At 38.4% G+C, this 20,698-nt stretch overlaps 1 protein-coding gene across 3 annotated transcripts in view; it reads left to right on the top strand.

Moving 5' to 3' along the window:
• Nucleotides 1-20,698, top strand: part of phkb (phosphorylase kinase, beta) — a 209,300-nt gene that overhangs the window by 39,828 nt on the left and 148,774 nt on the right. For all 3 annotated transcript variants that reach the window (XM_038267335.1, XM_038267334.1, XM_038267336.1), the window contains 3 exons: nt 3,280-3,387; nt 4,050-4,130; nt 14,925-15,040. In XM_038267335.1, the coding sequence (XP_038123263.1) occupies nt 3,280-3,387; nt 4,050-4,130; nt 14,925-15,040 (305 nt within the window). The remainder of the gene's footprint in view (nt 1-3,279; nt 3,388-4,049; nt 4,131-14,924; nt 15,041-20,698) is intronic.

The following is a 20,698-nucleotide window of genomic DNA, read 5'->3' as shown; positions in this document are numbered from 1 at the left end:
TTGTTTGCTTTGTTTTGTTTTTCTCAGGAAAAATAAAACTGAAAAACAACTCTGGCTCAGTCAAAGCAGAAAATCCAATTAATAAATAGCCCAGAAAAACTGCCAGTATTGTTGGCTTTGTCATCTCTACTGTTTTTTTTCCACATTTTGTTCCATGAGAGCAGCAGCAAATATCAATAAATCCACAAATATAATCAAATTTAGCTACTGTCTGGAGTTTGGTAATAAAAGGAATCCAATTTCTTTATGTACTTGCTTCTTAAAGAAGGCTTTTTTTCAAAACTGGTAGGATTTATTTTTTGTTGTTTTGTTTTTTAAGCAGTATTTGTCTTTACACTGTTTGTTCGACTAAAGGGAATCTATGAATTTGTATTTATTGTATATATATTTTGTCATGTCCCTTTTATCATAATCCCCACAAATACCACTAATAGATGATAATTGAACAGACCCGATTAGATTTTTTTAAACTTTACTCTCCTTTTAACTACTAACCATCTGTCTGTCTTTTCTGATCTGGTCTTTGCTGTTTGTGATCCTCATTTTCCACCAAACTTCTTTAACAAACCTCTCAAAAGTATAGACTATTTTTATGAATGGTGTCTCTTCTAAAGACAGCTGTGTTTTCTGGATTTTATTTTGGAGTATCAGAGCAGGTCGGGATAAAAATAAACACACCAAACCTCTTTAGTGATTGAAATAAAGATTTAACACTAGGTTAAGTTTTTCTACACTATCCATTACCTTGTGTAGTTCTGTCACAAAAAAAAAAGACTATAAATTATAATAAAACTTTGGATGCAGGTTCAATTAATCCAGAGTTTATTGATTTTATACATTAACTGATGAGTTGATAAGCGGCCATTTTCTCTTGAATTTTTCCCAACTGCCAGAGAGGGAAGTCAAAATTGGACATGAAAGAACAAGGGGCTAATTTTCATTTAGCACACAAACATGCTAGCAGAAGGCTCGACGGAGAACAGTTGTCCCAAATTCACACATTTTGACATTAAAGCTATCGAACCGATGAACAGACTGGGTTCAACTCCTGCAGAGCTGAAATAAAGAGCTGACAAAGCCCCATCTTTCATTAAAAGCTCTTACTGCTGCTAGCCAACAAGCTAACGGGAGCTAGCATTCTTCTTCATCCATACTTTAGGGGCTATATGTAGATATGCTGGTAAAGATTTCAGTCATCCAGGTCATGGTCATTCCGTAAGAGTTTTAAATAAACCAATCCACTGGACTTTGTTTCCAAGGTTTCCAAGATAAAGATAGTTGGTTTGAGAGGGGCGTGAAGGAGGCCATCTTTGTTAAGAGAGAAAAACCAACCTTAAACAGAAGTGGTGGACTCAGATTCCAGCTTCCAAAAACTTACAATTCATTTATTGAGATGATTGCTTCCAGGTATTATCACAACCCCCACCCCATCACAGGGGAGGAAAGTGCCTCCTCTCTTCAGCCAGGTGAACAATCCCCCCTTTAACGACCGACCTTTCACAATCATAGACAGGTTTCAGATATTACAGGCTAACAATGGAACCAAACGACCCGCTCGTCAGTTAAATTAGCATGTTTGCAAGCAATGGAAGGCCTTGTTTTTGGTCCATTATATAAAGCCTCAAACTGAATGCGAATCCAGACATTTTGAATTGAGAAAGCTTCTTAGATGGGAAGCAAAACGTCTTCAAACCTTGGAAACAAAGTTCAGTGGATTGTTTTTTTTTTTTTTTTTCACTTTTAAGTTAAAGAAAATTTGGAGCCGTTCACCAAACGAACGTCCAATCAGCGTTGGCTTTGAGGCGGGTTGAGGTGTGACGCAACGAGAAGCGCAACAGTTCAGTCTAAAGAACATGGCGGCCGATGAAACTAGCGTTAGCGTGGCTATCGAGCAAGTTTTATCGGAATTACAGAGTATTTCCTCACTGAAAGAAGAGCAAAACACTGCTCTCGAGGCTTTTCTCAGAGGAAAAGATGTTTTTGCTCTTCTCCCGACTGGTTTCGGCAAGAGTAGCCTGGCTTGTGGTTGTGTTTTCGTCGTCGCTCTGTTAGTACGTCATATGCTTCGTTGATCTGATTGGTTTATTTGGCCCGTCTATCACCAACATAGGCCAATCAGCTAACCAGTATTTTCGCCCCTTCCCAAAATTACTTCAGCGGAAGGTTTCCAAATGGATAGGCGGAGCAAATCCATCTGGCAGAGTCAGGTTACTCCCCCTACAGGTTTGGTGAGAGACAGGTCAGTAGAGTTCAGCAGCTTATAGCTCGCTGCTGCTTATATATGTACGTTTCTAGTTTTTTATTTTTTTTTATTTTGTGGGAGCGGCTTATAGTGTGGTGCGCTCTATAGTCTGGAAAATACGGTACTTATTTCCACAGTATAGAGATCTAAAACTAGCATTAATAGACGGGGTAAGTCACTCTGACATACTGTCAGACTATCTGTGACTTTGTTTAAATAAAGTGGATGGCGACTATAATACAGGTCTGTCTTTAGTTTAATTCAGCAATCAGAGGTGAGAGACTTTGTGTTGTTACCTGCACTTTTAAAGAGGGAGTTCTTGTTGCTCTCAGAGGAGTTTTAATAGTAACCCTATGATGTGCATTAGCTTACAGAAACCTTCCCCATCTACCATGCTTATTGCCAGCAGAACTTCTATCATTTTACAAACATTTTGCACAATGCCTTCCACTCTCCTAACATCACATCCTCACTGTCTGAACACAGGAGTGAACGCACGCTGCCACACCATGCAGCGTGGCAAAATGGGCACTATGTAGATGATACCTAAAGGAACTTATAGAGTATTTATATTTACAAACAGAACCACATAAAGTTTAGTCTCCTTGTCACCATTAAAGAGTGTAAATAATCCCAGACCGGAGTCTGGATCCATTCTTCTCTCTGCCCTCTTGTAAATACCAGAGGTACTGCTTAAAGATGTGGTGCCCTCTACTGGATGGTGGTATAGATGCAGAACTGAAAGAAATTTATTTTGAGAAACATCAGTTAATCAAATGTTTTTATCTAATAAACCCTTGATCGATTATGAATCATATGTTGATTATTTAATTACGTCCCTAGATACATTTTGCCTTTTATGTATTGAAGTAGGAAAAGTTTCAAGGCTTAGGAATGTTTTTTAGGTGCTGAAAATGAACTTGATTCAGCTTCTCATGGATGAGATTTCTGACCTGTTTAAAGTTTTACGGGGGGAGACTGAAAGAAATAAAGGAAATCTATCCCACAGTGTTTGCCTTTCTTCATCTCTCTTCCAGGTGGAGGAGTTTAAAAAGGACCCCAGTCCCTCCAAGTGTCTTCACTCTGTGTTCAATGTGGACACCGGGGACGAGATTATCTCCTACAACGACTATCACCACCTGCAGGTAGGTCAGCATTTAGAAAATAGCAGAAATGAGAGTAAATGGGAAACTAAAACAAAAAACATTTTTGGTGCAGGTTGTTCTTTGCATTTTCAGGGTAAATGTGCTAAAAAATGTTCGCTTTCAGATCAAAAGCTATGATGAGTAACCCTTTTTAAAGATGCACCGACATGAATGAACTGGCAGATAAATGAAACATAACGGCGCCTCAGTTCCTCGGGCATCAATGAAGAATGCATGTACTGCCGGTAAAAATGGCTTTCCCTGAGAGGCAAATGTGCTTCACTCAAACCATTTATTCTTCTGTCAATGGTATCGAAAGAGGTCAATTTGGTGTGCCGAGTTCAGGGTGGAGACTCTATTTCCTGGGATCTGAGTCCAATACAGCAAGAGAGCCAGAAATCGAACAAAACAAGAGTGGAAAGTTTCCAGGCTGTGACAAAGACTCCGAAAATCAACAAAAGTTTATAGAAGTGAAGCATTTGCTTTTCACAGGAAGTCCTTGGCTGTTTCTATTTTCCCTATTGATGGTGTCTTAAAGTGGCTTCTAGCTAAAATAAAACCCTTATCTCAGTTTTTCGTCGCTTTTTGCTAAATGGACAACAGAGGGAGACCAAATGACCCACTAAGCACTTCACCCCCGTCTGTTCTGTTCATCGTTGCAGATCGATGCGGTTTCTCTGTTCCTGCTCTACCTGGTGGAGATGATCTGCTCCGGTCTTCAGATCATTTACAACACCGACGAGGTAAACGAGACACCAGAAGGGCCACATAGATGCAATTCCTTCTGTATTAATGCATGTATTCACTGTTTTTATTTCTTTTTCTCTTTCCAGTAAATTTTTTCATTGTTTAAAAGTAGAAAATCTGTTTTTTGTGTTAAATCAACCAGTATAAATGTCTGTGGTTCACTGGAAAAAAATCTAAATCTAGATAAGTCATTTTTTCTTAAAAATAAGAGTATTTGTTCTTGAATTGAGGAGGTAAAAGAAACATTTTGCCAATGGAACAAGATAATTACACTTAAAAATAAGAAAACGTAACTGCATTGTCATATTTCAAGTGCATTTTATCTAAATATCTTTAAAGAGTAAAAATACCTCATTCCATTGGCAAATCATTTAATTTACCTACTCAAATTAACCCTATAATGCCAAATGTATCATATTTTATACATACGGTTCCTGAAATGTTTTGCATCTGACACCTTTTGCATAATTTAATGCTAAAAACTTTGCTCAAAATCCTATTGTACACAATCAGATATACCTGCACTGCAAAAATAGAAATCTCAATAAGTTATTTTTTTCTTAAAATAAGTGCATTTTTCCTTGAATTGATGAGCTAAGTGAGACACTTTGCCAATGGAACAAGACAATGTCCTATTAAAATAAGAAAAAAACAATGTTATCATCTTATTTAGAGTGAATATTATCTAACTATCTTATTTTAAGAGTAAAAATACTCATGCCATCGGAAGATCATCTTATTTGCCTGCTCAAATTAAGGGGAAATATACTTAATTTGAGAATTTTTTTTACTTATTTCTGGATCGTTTTTGCAGTGTGATAATAATCTTGACTTATCGCATAGCAATAAATTATTAATATCAAATATTTATTTCTGTTTTTTCTTTTTACATATTTTGATTAAAGGGCAAATGAGGAATTCAAAAAAAAAAAAGTAATTTTCTGTTTTTTTTAAATTCTTGGATCAGGCTTTAAAGGGTTAAGGGTAAATACGCTTAATTTACGATATTTTTACTGATTTCTAGATAGTTTTTCCAGCGTTTACAATCCGCCACCACACTGGAAAAAGATGAATTCTAGATAAGTAAATTTTTCTTAAAATAAGTGCATTTGTTCTTGGATTTAGGAGGTAAAAGAGACATTTTGTCAATGGAACAAGACAATTTACACTTAAAATAAGAAAACACAATTGCATTGTCTTATTTCGAGTTCATATTATCTAATTATCTAATTATCTTATCTTATTTTAAGAGTAAAAACACACAATCCATTGGCAAACTATCTCATTAACCTACTCAAATGAAGGGGAATACACTTAATTTAAGACATTTTTACTTATTTCTAGATCGTTTTTCTAGTGAGGGGTAGTGTTGAGCATGTTACTGTATAGTTATTACTATACTACTGCAAGTTGAATTACTGTTACTGGTGCATTACTATAACAGAAGTAGGTTATAAAATGTAAGCAGATGATGAATTGCGTCCTCTTCATGGCTGTTTAGGTATCAACACACAAGTGCCGCTTTGACAGTAGGGAAGTTGTGTCACATTTAATTTTTCTCTGCTTATATAAATGAACAAAGGTGTGCCAGTTTATATAAAAGAATTAGCCCAATGTTTGGTTCAGACAGATGAAAATGAACCAGCTAAACGTTCATAGTTCAGTTTTTCAAAAATGAACTAAGTTTACAAACCTATAAATGATTTTTTAATTCAAATTCATTTGGTAAATGAAGCCATAGAACCTCATATTTCACCCTTTAAATGTGTGATTATTTTAAATATAGATGGAGATGGAAAATACTGGATGCAGTCAAGGTTTACTGAAGCTTTTATTTAGAAAAATTACTCAGAACCTCAGAAACATACAGGAACATTCAGCTTCTGCTGAAAATATCTGCATCAAAAATGATTTCGTACAGCAGATATTTCCCCAGATAGATCAGATGCTTAAACTTTATGTTAAGCTTTAAATTTAAAGCAGACATGGCCAATGTACAGACTTGTTTGTTTAATCCAGGTGGGAACAGTTTACACAAAAACATGTTTTTTTTTCTTTCCCAGTATTCCATGGTTAGGTCATAAAAACTCTGCCGAGCGCTCTGCTAAACTGGCATCAGAATTATCAGCAGACTAGTACTAGGGGTAGAGACGCTGGTCTGTTTGCTGTAATAAGTGCCGTAAAACCTGATGTTATCCAGCGAAAAGTGTCATTATCATTGTAATGCAAACGTTAGCTGTGTGTGTCGCTCTTGTTCACGTTCATTACTTCAAAACTGGTCCGTTCAGTTCTCTGTTCACCAAAAATGTGAACGTATTCAATTCAATTCAATTCAGTTTATTTCTATTTCGCCAATTCACAACACGTCATCTAAAGTCACTTTACAGTTCAACCAGATCATCCTGTCAGATTGATTCAAAGTTTTCTATCTAAGGAAAACCAGTTGATTGCATCGACTCAAATACTATCCCTCACACTAAGCATGCTTGGAGTGACAGTGGAGAGGAAAAACTCCCTTTTAACAGGAAGAAACCTCCAGCAGAACCAGGCTCAGTGTGAGCGGCCATCTGCTGAGGCCCACTGGGGTTCAAGGAGACGGAAGCAGAGACACAAAAAGCTGCAAAGGCAGCCCCGTCCAGGAAAACACACAGCCAGGCAGACGAGGATGAAGAGAGCACATCCAGTTAGTCACAGTCAGAGAAACAGGACTACACTGGAAAACAGACCGATCTCCAGCATCTATAAACAAAGGTGTTGTTGGCAGCAGCACAGCTGATATTTGTCTCCAGGATGGAGTCACAGCCAAACAGGAACAGACCAGATGAAGCTACTATGAGAAAAAGCAGAGAGAGCAGAACGTTAGAGATTGAACTAACAGATTCTGCAGAGTGGGAGAATAGAGATAGAATGAAGCAGAATGATGAAAAGGGGTCCCTATGTTCAGTGAACGCCGTTCATTAAACGCGTTCATGCACTACAATGTAAATGAATATAAAGCTACATCAAAGTTTAACTTCATCCTTTTGTCTATTAGTTGGAGAACCTGGTTCTGAAAAAGCAACATTTACAATAATGCAGAACATGGAACCTCCATGGTAGTGGCAGTATCGGAAAATGTTTATTGAGGAATAAAGGGGAACCCAGTCCGTGTTTATGGGATGAAACACTGTAGAACTGAATAAAGAGCAATGCTGGAGAGCTGATGTTTATCTTCTAAATGGACGACCCTGAATGAACAGTTGGAGCTACAGTGTAGAACAATAGTGTATTTATGTCCTAGAATGGCCTAGTCAAAGCCTGGACTTTAATCAAGAAGAGATGCAAATAGATTCCTTAGAATTGGAACAAATAGCGGCCTCTATGATTAATGTTTAGAGGCATAATCCAGAAGGCTTTAAATCGAAATTACACAAAAAAGTGTTTTTCAGAGTGTATGTAGAATACACGCATCGGTTTTCAGCCATTTCATAATCAAACATCATTCTATTTCGGTGCAACATTTGAAATCCAACAAAAATATAATTTTACAAAGCATTATTTATTGTATAAAGCATTTTTTATGGCAATCGTCTGAGTTATCGTTATTTATTTACTGTTAATACTATGTAAACTGTCTGTATGAGGCGTTAAAACTGTAAAAGGTTCAAGTAAAATACAAGTTTCTCTTTTCTAATTGGTGTAAATCAAGTGGTTGATTCAAACTCAACGTTGTGACCCGTCTATTTAAATTTAGCTTAATTAGTCGGTGTTTAAATGTAGCTTGCATCTCCCTAAAGGGGAAGCTCGGCGTTTTGCTGTCGGATATATTAAAGGAAACAACGAGGCTCGTTTCCTTTAGCATTCAGAGAACAGCAGTTTGATCAAAGATCCTTCCTGCTAATCTCATTCAGCAGTTTTCCTAAAGCAAACATTTCACACATGCAGAGCTCAGGGGGTAAAGCTGCAATAATGCTGTCTCTTCCTGCATGGTTCTGTATCCCAAAGCTAAGATGTATAGCAACAGTTTTTATAAAGGATGATTACATACACTCACCGGCCACTTTATTAGGTACACCTGTCCAACTGCTCCTTAACACTTAATTTCTAAGCAGCCAATCACATGGCGGCAACTCAGTGCATTTAGGCATGTAGACATGGTCAAGACAATCTCCTGCAGTTCAAACCGAGGATCAGTATGGGGAAGAAAGGTGATTTGAGTGACTTTGAACGTGGCATGATTGTTGGTGCCAGGAGGGCTGGTCTGAGTATTTCAGAAACTGCTGATCTACTGGGATTTTCACGCACAACCATCTCTAGGGTTTACAGAGAATGGTCCGAAAAAGAAAAAACATCCGGTGGGCGGCAGTTCTGTGGGCGGAAATGCCTTGTTGATGCCAGAGGTCAGAGGAGAATGGCCAGACTGGTTCCAGCTGATAGAAGGGCAACAGTGACTCAAATAACCACCCGTTACAACCAAGGTGGGCAGAAGAGCATCTCTGAACGCACAGTACGTCGAACTTTGAGGCAGATGGGCTACAGCAGCAGAAGACCACACCGGGTGCCACTCCTTTCAGCTAAGAACAGGAAACTGAGGCTACAATTTGCACAAGCTCATCGAAATTGGACAATAGAAGATTGGAAAAACGTTGCCTGGTCTGATGAGTCTCGACTTCTGCTGTGACATTCGGATGGTAGGGTCAGAATTTGGCGTCTACAACATGAAAGCATGGATCCATCCTGCCTTGTATCAACGGTTCAGGCTGGTGGTGGTGGTGTCATGGTGTGGGGAATATTTTCTTGGCACTCTTTGGGCCCCTTGGTACCAATTGAGCATCGTTGCAACGCCACAGCCTACCTGAGTATTGTTGCTGACCATGTCCATCCCTTTATGACCACAATGTACCCAACTTCTGATGGCTACTTTCAGCAGGATAATACGCCATGTCATAAAGCTGGAATCATCTCAGACTGGTTTCTTGAACATGACAATGAGTTCACTGTACTCAAATGGCCTCCACAGTCACCAGATCTCAATCCAATAGAGCATCTTTGGGATGTGGTGGAACGGGAGATTCGCATCATGGATGTGCAGCCGACAAATCTGCGGTGACTGTGTGATGCCATCATGTCAATATGGACCAAACTCCCTGATGAATGCTTCCAGCACCTTGTTGAATCTATGCCACGAAGAATTGAGGCAGTTCTGAAGGCAAAAGGGGGTCCAACCCGTTACTAGCATGGGGTACCTAATAAAGTGGCCGGTGAGTGTATATGCAATGTTATTTAAATAATCCAAATCTATAATTCAACTAAAGCTTTAAGAAAACAAATATGCAAGTGATTCAACCTAAGTTCTCAGGGAATTTCATAGACCCATCAGAAATGCAGAATCTTTGCAGGACTATTTCATTTTCATCACTTTATTTGCATTTAAAGTCTCCCTAAAAACAGTCGGTTGACTTAAGCAGAGAAAAACGTGTCGATGATTTGCGTATGGAAGTTAAACGTCCTCTCGGGAACGAATTCCTTAAAAGAGAGCAAAGCTTCTTTTACCCAGAGGCTCTGCTCTGCTTGTACAGTTATTTATCTGTCCAGCATGGGTTTATTCTTTGGTGTTTTTATTTATTTTGCTTTTTATCTTCGGCTCTTAATAAAACAAACCACGATGCTTGTTAAGTTCCCACAGCGTGCCTGTTTATAGTCTGGCCTCTAGGAGTAACAAGAACATCATTAATTCTATTAGCTTTACAGCCTGCTCATTCACAGCTTTACTTACCGCTACAGAGCGGTGAAATTTCTGCCCCCGGTAGAGAAATCCATTTGTTTACCAAATTGAGCTTATCTGAAGAAAATAGAAGCTTGGTCGAATATTATACCGCTGAGCAATTAGTGCATGCTGCCTTCGTTTTGTTTAGTCCCCCGAACACACACACAGCTCACCTTGGTAACCTCTTATATTCTCTCTTTCTTACCACCGACAAAAACAAATTAACGATGCCATGTTTTATTTTTCCGAGGGCAGTCCGGCCTTCTCTGCATGGTTAAACAGCTCCTACCAAATTGCATAATTCCAACTGAAGCTTCCCGCAGCCCAAACCTTGCATTACCAAACATCAGATCCACTGAGCAGGGGCTTTGGTGATTGGTGGTCCCACTGAAAGCTGTTTGAAATGTATTTCACTCAGTCTAATCACATTAGTGCCGTATTTATTAGCTGGTTGTAAGCTGTCACTGCTCTTGATGTCTATTGGAATTCTCTAGACTCCGGAGCTGCATTGCAGTATTTTAGTAATTGCAAAGAAAGGCTCTGCGCGTCTCCGAAGAAAAGACACGCCATCAACTTCCTGCCAGATGTCATTTTCAGTCTCCCTCTGCATGAAATGCTGCGAGTCATTAGTTTACGTGCATCACAGTCTCCTTGCAAAAGAGTTCACGCTAAAATGGTCCAACATGGATTTTAGATTAGATTCAACTTTATTGTCATTACACATGTACAAGGCAACGAAATGCAGTTTAGGTCTAACCAGAAGTGCAATAGCAGCAAGTGCAGGATAAATAATGGTTCCATAAATACAGGACATGGGTTCTACTGAATGAGTATAGAGATGAATACTATTATAAATAATGAATATAATATATAGATCACTAGTGTTATGAGCTAAATTTACAGCTGGATATGTACCGCATATAACATACAGATGGATATTAATATTAAAAAAAGGTTTTTACAGTTATGTACAATAGCATAATATACAGATGGGTTTTACTATAAAATGAATAAATAGAGTTTGGCCAAAAGCTATGTAAATTAAAGTGCAGTGGAAGGTAATTGCATATTACAGTTAAAGTACGTTATTGCAGATGTAAATGTAAACAATTGGTGCTGTGAATAAGCAGTCGGCAGTGCAAATTAATAATCAGTCAAAGTGAGTAGTGCAAGATGCATACAAAGAGTTGTTGTGTTGTGTGGGATACTGAAAAAGTAAAAAATAAATCCTGATGATGGGCTCTGTGTCGATATTCTGTCTGTTTCGTCTATTTTTAAACAAAATCAGCGCAACTTACTCCTTTCAAAAATCGCCCGGTTATTAAATAGAGTGCACATATTTCTAAATGGATCTTGGCTTAAACTGCGAAGGCTGACCAAGTTTCATGGTTTTTGACAGTTGAACAAAGGAAGATCAGCAGCAATAAAATCCTTCCCTTCAATCACAAAAACTGTACTTTTACAGTTCAATGTTGCAGATCTCTGCCCAGGTCCCCCTTGAAAATGAGATCCAGATCTCAATGGGGTTTACCCGGTTCAATAAAGAAATTTAAATTATTAAAAAAAAGAAAAAATGTTATTATCTTGTGTTTAATAGTATTCAAAATTACCCTCCGTTTTTCTTCTCACAAATTTCCTATCAAAATTGCTCCTTTATTTCATTCACATCTACCACGTCCACTTTATAATTACAATGAGTCCCCCCTAGGGGGCGCACATCCTGCTTTTGGAACCAGTGCATTTACGTGTTAAACGTCTCGCATGCCCTTTTTTAGATTATAATAGAATTAAACTTTATTGTCATTTACTGTCACAAGCACAAAGCAACAAAATGTAGTTTGCATCTTTCCAGAAGTGCTTATTTTCATCCTTTCATGATTAAAAGAGCATATATCAGCTGTAAGCCTAACAAGGTTTCTCTGTGTGGGAGAAAAGCAACATCAAACATCACCGCCAAGGCATCCTAACATTGGAACATGGTGGCAGCATCAGGCTGTGGGAATGCTTTTTTAAAAATGGAGCTGAGGGGAATGTTGATGCTACACTGGAAAGACGATCTAGAAATAAGTAAAAAAAAATCTCTTAAATTAGGTATATGCACCCTTAATTTGAGTGTTAAATGAGATAATTTGCCAACGGAATGAGTTTTTTTTACCCTTAATATAAGATAATTAGATAATATGCACTTGAAATAAGACAATTTAATTGTGTTTTCTTATAAGTGTAAATTGTCTTGTTCTATTGGCAAAATGTTTCTTTTACCTCCTCATTAAAGAATAAATGCACTTATTTTAATTTAAAATTACTTATCTAGATTTCAATTTTTTCCAGTGTATTGAACTAAATCCTGTTGAATCTGAAGTTGAGGCTCAACCTCCTGCAGGACGACCACAATAAGCACGCTTCTCAGAGCTATAATGATATGTTTAAAGTAAAAAAGAAGTTTTTCATTTAAAAAAAGGCCTAGTTTAAGCCCAAACCTAAAAACAGTTTAGAATTTATACATATTGTTTGTGTCTAGATGTGAAAGTAGATAATTAACACTTATAATTAGCATTTATTCAAAAGTCATATGAAACTATTTTATTTTTTGTATAAACACATTCAAGTTTGGGATGTTTAAAAGCTACTATGAATGCTTTTACCAACAGAGGGTTAGAAGTAAAGGCGCTTGGCTTTAATGTGTCCATGTTTTCCAGCCGTGCCCCAAAAAGCAGCAGGATTAGTAATCTAGCAGCACTAAGACAGAGAGGCTTGTTTGGCCGGTGGGCACTAACATTCATTAAGATACCATTAAGATACTAAAGAGCCCCCGTCGTTAATCATTCAAGTCATAAAACCCCAAATAAAAAATGCAGCAAACACCTTTATCTGTTTTTTTTTTTTTTTCCTGCTTCTCTCTACCTGCTCTCCTTTAGCAAACTGACCTATTTAAGGTTCTCTTTTCCATCCCTTCGTCTTTCTTTGCCTCACTTTGTCATTTTAGATTAAATCCCCCATCAGTCACGAACACATGCCTGCGCTGCCACGTTCAGGTCTTTTTAATGATGCAAGACCAGAAAGTCATCACACTTTATAACATCTTGTTCTTTCTGGCTGCTGTTTCCTTATAGTTGGAAGGTGTCTTTCCTCAAAGCTCAGGGGAGAAAGATGTTGCAAACAAGAAAAGAAAGAGGCTGCTTTTACGTATTGCTGTCTCGTCATTAGAGACGCATGAATATAAAATGGACAGAAATAAGGAAGGATCACTGTACGGAACAGGATAGGGCCACAGGAAGAAAAAAAAAGTAGCTGATTTTTAAATGTTATTTCAGTTTAGTATGGGAAAAAAGTCAGAATTCTGAGATTAAAGTCAGAATTCTGAGATTAAAGTCAGAATTCTGAGAAAAAAGTCAGAATTCTGAGAAAAAAGTCAGAATTCTGAGAAAAAAGTCAGAATTCTGAGGAAAAAGTCAGAATTCTGAGAAAAAAAGTCAGAATTCTGAGATTAAAGTCAGAATTCTGAGGAAAAAGTCAGAATTCTGAGGAAAAAGTCAGAATTCTGAGATTAAAGTCAGAATTCTGAGGAAAAAGTCAGAATTCTGAGGAAAAAAGTCAGAATTCTGAGATTAAAGTCAGAATTCTGAGATTAAAGTCAGAATTCTGAGATTAAAGTCAGAATTCTTAGAAAAAAAGTCAGAATTCCGAGATTAAAGTCAGAATTCTGAGGGAAAAAACGTCAGAATTCCGAGATAAAAGTCAGAATTCCGAGATTAAAGTCAGAATTCTGAGATTAAAGTCAGAATTCTGAGATTAAAGTCAGAATTCTGAGATTAAAGTCAGAATTCTGAGAAAAAAAGTCAGAATTCTGAGATTAAAGTCAGAATTCTGAGGAAAAAGTCAGAATTCTGAGGAAAAAGTCAGAATTCTGAGATTAAAGTCAGAATTCTGAGGAAAAAGTCAGAATTCTGAGGAAAAAGTCAGAATTCTGAGATTAAAGTCAGAATTCTGAGATTAAAGTCAGAATTCTTAGAAAAAAAGTCAGAATTCCGAGATTAAAGTCAGAATTCTGAGGGAAAAAAACGTCAGAATTCCGAGATAAAAGTCAGAATTCCGAGATTAAAGTCAGAATTCTGAGATTAAAGTCAGAATTCTGAGGGGAAAAAAGTCAGAATTCTTAGAAAAAAGACTGAATTCTGAGATTAAAGTCAGAATTTTGACTTTTTCCCCATACTAAACTGAAATAAAATTTAAAAATCAGTTAACTGTTTTTTCCCCAGCGGCCCTGATCCTCTTCCATATCACTGATATGCAGGACAAATACTTTGAAAAATTGAAAGGATTAATGTATCAAATGCATCAAACTTAGAAATCTTGTTTTTGGGGGGAGCAGGTTACAGACAAAATCCCATGAGGTGAGATATGTCAAGGTTTAAATAACAATGATTTTGTGATTTGTTCATTTAGTTTCATTCCAAATCTCCCTATAAGCCGGCATCATTTCTAAACATATCCAAATGTCTTTAATAAGACCAACATGTCAGACATATAAGGCAGGCCTGCCGCTCCCTCATTAAAGAGTTAGAGAAACTGCTGATGAGGTTTTTAAAATCAGCGCTTTAATTAAAATCTTGCAATAAGTCGGTGTGTTATGAACCGGGTCAGTTCAGTGTCTCTTGCAGCCATCTAAAAGGTCAACACCTTCACGTATAGTAACAGCACACTATATTACTTAATTAAACCTTGACTGTGGCTGCAGGGAGACTTTCACCTTGAGCGCTGATGAGAACTCAGATTTCTCCTGCTCTTTGCTAACCTCAGTAATCAGCCTTACATCCTTCATCCCAAATCAATACCAAAGGTCCTTCATTGTTCTTGCGTCTGCGTGTCCTGTGTGTTTGTATCGGTGTAAGCGCTGGTTATAAATCATGTGTTTTCCATTTGGGAACATGTTTATGACCTGCAGCTCTGGCTCAATCAGTGTCTCTGTATGTGTTTAGCACTGTTAGGTACTGTTATATATATTAAACCTTTTTGTGTTTCTTGTTTTGTTTTTTCTTCAAAGGTTTCCTTTATCCAGAATCTGGTGTTCTGTGTAGAGAGAGCCTACAGGGTGCCGGACTACGGCATGTGGGAGCGAGGCAGCAAATACAATAACGGCAGCACCGAGCTGCATTCAAGGTCAGTCAGACTAACAGAAAAAAAGACACTAAGATGCTTTGAAATATGTAGATGACTTCTGTTGCCTTTTAAAACGGATATATTTTGATTATTTAAACAAAGTTTTAAATGATTTCCCCCTAAAAGTTTCCTCCATTACTGATCTGTTGTCCATGCTAGATTGCAGCCTCTACTGAAAGCCATCAGTTATGGCGATAAAATTTTAATTTCGATTAAATGCAAACACGGCTAGTCTGCCTTCTGCAAAGGCCGACTTGGGTTTGAGGAGACAGAAGCAGACACACAAAAAGAAGCAGGTATACAAAAGGCAACTAGCTCCACAGGCGGCCACCGTCCAGGAAACACACAGCCAGGCAGACACCGACGTCACAGAGAAACAGGACTACACTGAAAAACAGACCAAGCTCCAATATCTAGAAACAAAGGTGTTGATGGCAGCAGCACAGCGGATATTTCTCTTCAGAATGGAGTCAAATAGGAACAGACCAGATGAATCTACTTTTAGAAAAAGCAGAGAGAGCAGAACGTTAGAGATTGAACTAACAGATTCTGCAGAGTGGGAGAATAGAGATAGAATGAAGCAGAATGATGAAATAGGGGTGCCTATGTCCTCCAGCAGTCTAAGCCTATAGCAGCTTAACTATAGAGATACACTATATTGCCAAAAGTATTTGCTCACCTGCCTTGACTCACATATGAGCTTAAGTGACATCCCGTTCCTAATCCATAGGGTTCAATATGACGTCGGTCCACCCTTTGCAGCTAGAACAGCTTCAACTCTTCTGGGAAGGCTGTCCACAAGGTTTAGGAGTGTGTTTATGGGAATTTTTGACCATTCTTCCAGAAGCGCATTTGTGAGGTCGCACACTGATGTTGGACGAGAAGGCCTGGCTCTCAGTCTCCGCTCTAATTCATCCCAAAGGTGTTCTATCGGGTTGAGGTCAGGACTCTGTGCAGGCCAGTCAAGTTCATCCACACCAGACTCTGTCATCCATGTCTTTATGGACCTTGCTTTGTGCACTGGTGCACAGTCATGTTGGAAGAGGAAGGGGCCAGCTCCAAACTGTTCCCACAAAGTTGGGAGCATGGAATTGTCCAAAATGTCTTGGGATGCTGAAGCATTCAGAGTTCCTTTCACTGGAACTAAGGGGCCAAGCCCAGCTCCTGAAAAACAACCCCACACCATAATCCCCCCTCCAACAAACTTTACACTTGGCACAATGCAGTCAGACAAGTACCGTTCTCCTGGCAACCGCCAAACCCAGACCCGTCCATCAGATTGCCAGATGGAGAAGCGCGATTCGTCACTCCAGAGAACGCGTCTCCACTGCTCTAGAGTCCAGTGGCGGCGTGCTTTACACCACCGCATCCGACGCTTTGCATTGCACTTGGTGATGTATGGCTTGGATGCAGCTGCTCGACCATGGAAACCCATTCCATGAAGCTCTCTGCGCACTGTTCTTGAGCTAATCTGAAGGCCACATGAAGTTTGGAGGTCTGTAGTGATTGACTCTGCAGAAAGTTGGCGACCTCTTCGCACTATGCGCGTCAGCATCCGCTGACCCCGCTCCGTCAGTTTACGTGGCCTACCACTTCGTGGCTGAGTTGCTGTCGTTCCCAAACACTTCCATTTTCTTATAATACAGCTGACAGTTGACTGTGGAATATTTAGGAGCGAGGAAATTTCACGACTGGATTTGTTGCACAGGTGGCATCCTATCACAGTTCCACGCTGGAATTCACTGAGCTCCTGAGAGCGACCCATTCTTTCACAAATGTTTGTAAAAACAGTCTGCATGCCTAGGTGCTTGAATTTATACACCTGTGGCCATGGAAGTGATTGGAACACCTGATTCCAATAATTTGGATGGGTGAGCAAATACTTTTGACAATATAGTGTAGCTCAGGACAACCTGAGCCACTCTAATTATAAGCTTTATCAAAAAGGAAAGTTTAAGCCTCCCCTTGAAAAGACTAAAACTGGTAGTTGGTTCCACAGGAGAGGAGCCTGATAAATAAAAGATCTGCCTCCCATTCTACTTTCAGAAATTCTAGGAGCCATGGGAAACCAGCAGACTGAGAGCAAAGTGCTTTCTTAGGAACATAAGGAACAATCAGACTGATATGAGACAGAGCTTGGCCATTCAGCAATGAAATTGCTGTTGAAAAGCTAACATGCATATATACACAAAGCTAACCAACCCCCCGCCCCCTGCTCTGCTTTGTTCAACATGACAGTCACCATGTTATCACAATACTTGTTTTAAGCTGTAGACCAAATTTGAAGATGCAATGAAATTATTTAATAATGGCATACAAAATATAGTGTGTGTTTTTCCTTTCTCTTTGTTCTCAAAAAACATTTTCTCCTCAGCAATGCCGTTGTGCTTTAGCAGCTTGGGCACTATAATCAAGGTCAGATCTTGGAATCTTAGCTCTTCTCTTACCAAACAATTATCTAGACAAATTTGCTGATGAAGATTCTCAGTCACCCAGGTAATAGTCATTCCGTAAAAGTTTAAAAAAAGAATCCACTGGATTTGGTTTCCAAGATTTGAAGACGTTTCTCCACCTCTCCAGGAAGCTTTCTCAATTCAAATGTCTGGATCCGCAGTGAGTTTGAGACTTTATATAGACAAGGCCTTGTATTGCTTGGACACATGCAAATTGAAACCGACGAGTGGGTCGTTTGGTTCCATTGTTAGCCTGTAATATCTGAAACAGGTTTCAAGGCCTTGTATGTCAAGACTCAAACTCACTGCGGATCCAGACATTTGAATTGAGAAACCTTCCTGGAGGGGAAGCGAAACGTCTTCAAACCTCGGAAACCAAGTCCAGTGGATTGTTTTTAAATTTTTACAAAATAGAAAAAGTTGATATGACTATACATCTTAATGATTTCATGCCAAACTGAGCTTTCTCTGTAGATGTTATTTACCTCAAAACAAGCAAAAGCATTGAAATATATATATAACACAAAAAGCTTGAGAATAGAATCATTAAAAGAAGCCATAATTGTGACTTTATCACTGCTGGTGAACACTGTAACCTTCAGCAGTGAGCAAATAACCTCCATCTAAGAAAATGCACAGTTCTGACGTGGGGCGGTGAACTTCTGTTGTTTTTCCTCAACTTATCCTCCAAAGTCAAACAGACTTCTTCTCCTCCCCTAACGTCTTGATAAAGATCCTCAGATTCTGTCATGGATTATCTCTCTTTCTCTGAGAGACTGTTCGCCAAGATGTCCTGGAGGAAAGATAATTTCAATACTATTTGAGTTTCTTGCCTCTTTGACTTTCTAGTTTTTGCCTCTCGAGAACATTTATCATCACATTTAATCTATTGAATAGATTTAAGATTAAGGATAATTTGACTGACATAGCATGTCTAATCTGGGCAGCTTTCTGGGCATTGTTTCAAGTTTTAATGAATCAGATGTAATCTGATGCACTTTATTTGGTATCTGCCTTTTCTTTCAGTAGCCTAGGAACATAAATACAGCAACGCCTTACTAAGAATATGAAAGCGTGAAGTGTGATTGCCAGATTATCAAGGCTGCTGCTCACTGTTATTGCATTTTGTCAGGTCTAAGCACCTAAAACATCATACATACATAAAGGGAAAGAAGAAGGCAAAGAGACAATTAATTTAGTTTTACTCGTAAAGAGAGTAGGAAGAGACTGCAGAGTTTACAAATCTGCAACCCACTCTGGCGGTCTTCAGCCTTCTCCTCGCTATTTATTAAAGTCAGAGGGGAGGTCCCTAGTTACACAAGCTGAGGTTGCGCTAAAGGAATAGGAAACAAGAAATGCAATTCTATTTGCAGCCTCAGTAAACGGGTCAATTTGCATTTAAATGTCTTGCGGTCAAATGGTCCGAGAACCTCCTGGTTTCGTTAAGCTTGAGCAATACTTCCTGAGAGTTGACCTATACTGCTTGTGCAACACCTCTCTGGAACAGTAATATGTCACACATTATACATCATAAGAACAAACATTAAGTAACTTATAAATAATTATTCCAACATATTTAAAAGAACTTTCATGGTAAACTATTGAAAACAAAAACGTACCCTGTCCCAATGTAGATGAACCCTATTAATTCCACAACATTGATCCCAATGTACAAGTACTATTCACAAAGAATATCAAAAAAAAAAAAAAAAAAAAATTCTCCAAAGACAAAATCAATGAAAAGTTCTACTGGATTCACTTTGTATTAGTCTTTTTCCTTTCTCAAAGGTAGGCAGCAGCTTGACAAAGCCATGATGGCAATTATTTTACATCCAAGTAGTATGTAATTCTTCATATAAACACGAACATATCAATTTGAAAGAGATGGTATTGGTATGATATCGGTATCAGCCAATACTGCACAGCCAGGTATCGGTATCTGGGCCAAAAAATGGCATCGGTGCAACTCTAATTAAAACACCAAAAAGTGGGTGTATAATTTCAGTTATCTATTCTGTTAGTCCTATAATCACAGTTATTGACTAAACGGTTAGGGGAAAAAATGCATCTATATCTTTTCAGAAAGGCATTGATGTATAATAAAATTCGGATTATCAAGATGGTTTCCAAGAAAACCACCGCCTTTTTTATCTACCCAGCCTCCCCAGTGGCCTAATAACATGATCTTTTCCACTTTTGGCCAAATGTCTCAGCTCTCTACTAATAAGAAATAATTATGGAAGGTTATTGTCAGGTCTAAGCACCTAAAACATCATACATACATACATACAGGGAAAGAAAGAAGGCACAGAGACAATTAATTTAGTTACTCGCGAGGAGAGTAGGAAGAGACTGCGGAGTTTACAAATCTCCACCCCACTCTGCAGTCTTCAGCTTTCTCCTCGCTATTTATTGAAGAAAAGGGGATGTCCCTAATTACACCAGCTGAGGTTTAACTAAGGGAAAGGGAAACAAAAGGATCTTACTTTAAACCTCAGCACATATGTTAAAACAAAGCATGTGGTTGTTTTACAATTGAGTTGTTCCAAGAACACATGTTTAGAAGAAACATGTGATAGAGGATGTTCAGGCCTCCTTCACAGCCCGTCCGTTGCATGACCTTTATCTGGAACAATCTTAAGCAAGAGTTAATAAAAGATGAATCACACATTATACATCATAGTATTTCATTAGAACACAACCCATGAAACACAAACAAAGTAACAGTATAAATAAAATATTTCTAACAGTTATTTATCTCTTATTTTATTTTGAGACTATGAACATTGCTTCCTATTTGTGACTTGATTCTAAAATATAAACACCCGTTAGGCCTCATTTGAACCATGCAAAGACTGCAGCAGAAGGATAAAAATAAACGTTAACTTTTTGCAGGTTTTTTGAGAGACTTTCTTGGCTGCATCAGGAATATAAAAATGTATTCCTCTCCATAGTTAACCAGGTTTTCTGCCCATGGATACTTTATGCATTGTACTGGCAGTGGAACGGGTAACAAGCCAGGGGAGAAAGGTACACACAGCTCCAAATTGCACATTAAGACTGGCCGTGAAAAAAAAGAAAAGAGTTAAGTGAGGATTTCAAAATAAAAATGAATCTGGTTGAAGGGACACAGAAAACCTTTCACACCTTTGCAACATTTCCACTGATTGACCAGAATATTCTAGAGGCGATCTGACACAAGTAG

The sequence above is a fragment of the Cyprinodon tularosa genome, unplaced genomic scaffold (genome assembly GCF_016077235.1).
Source record: "Cyprinodon tularosa strain WSP-4 unplaced genomic scaffold, ASM1607723v1 ctg67, whole genome shotgun sequence".
NCBI lineage: Eukaryota > Metazoa > Chordata > Actinopteri > Cyprinodontiformes > Cyprinodontidae > Cyprinodon > Cyprinodon tularosa.
This window is presented reverse-complemented; position numbering and strand designations above follow the sequence as displayed.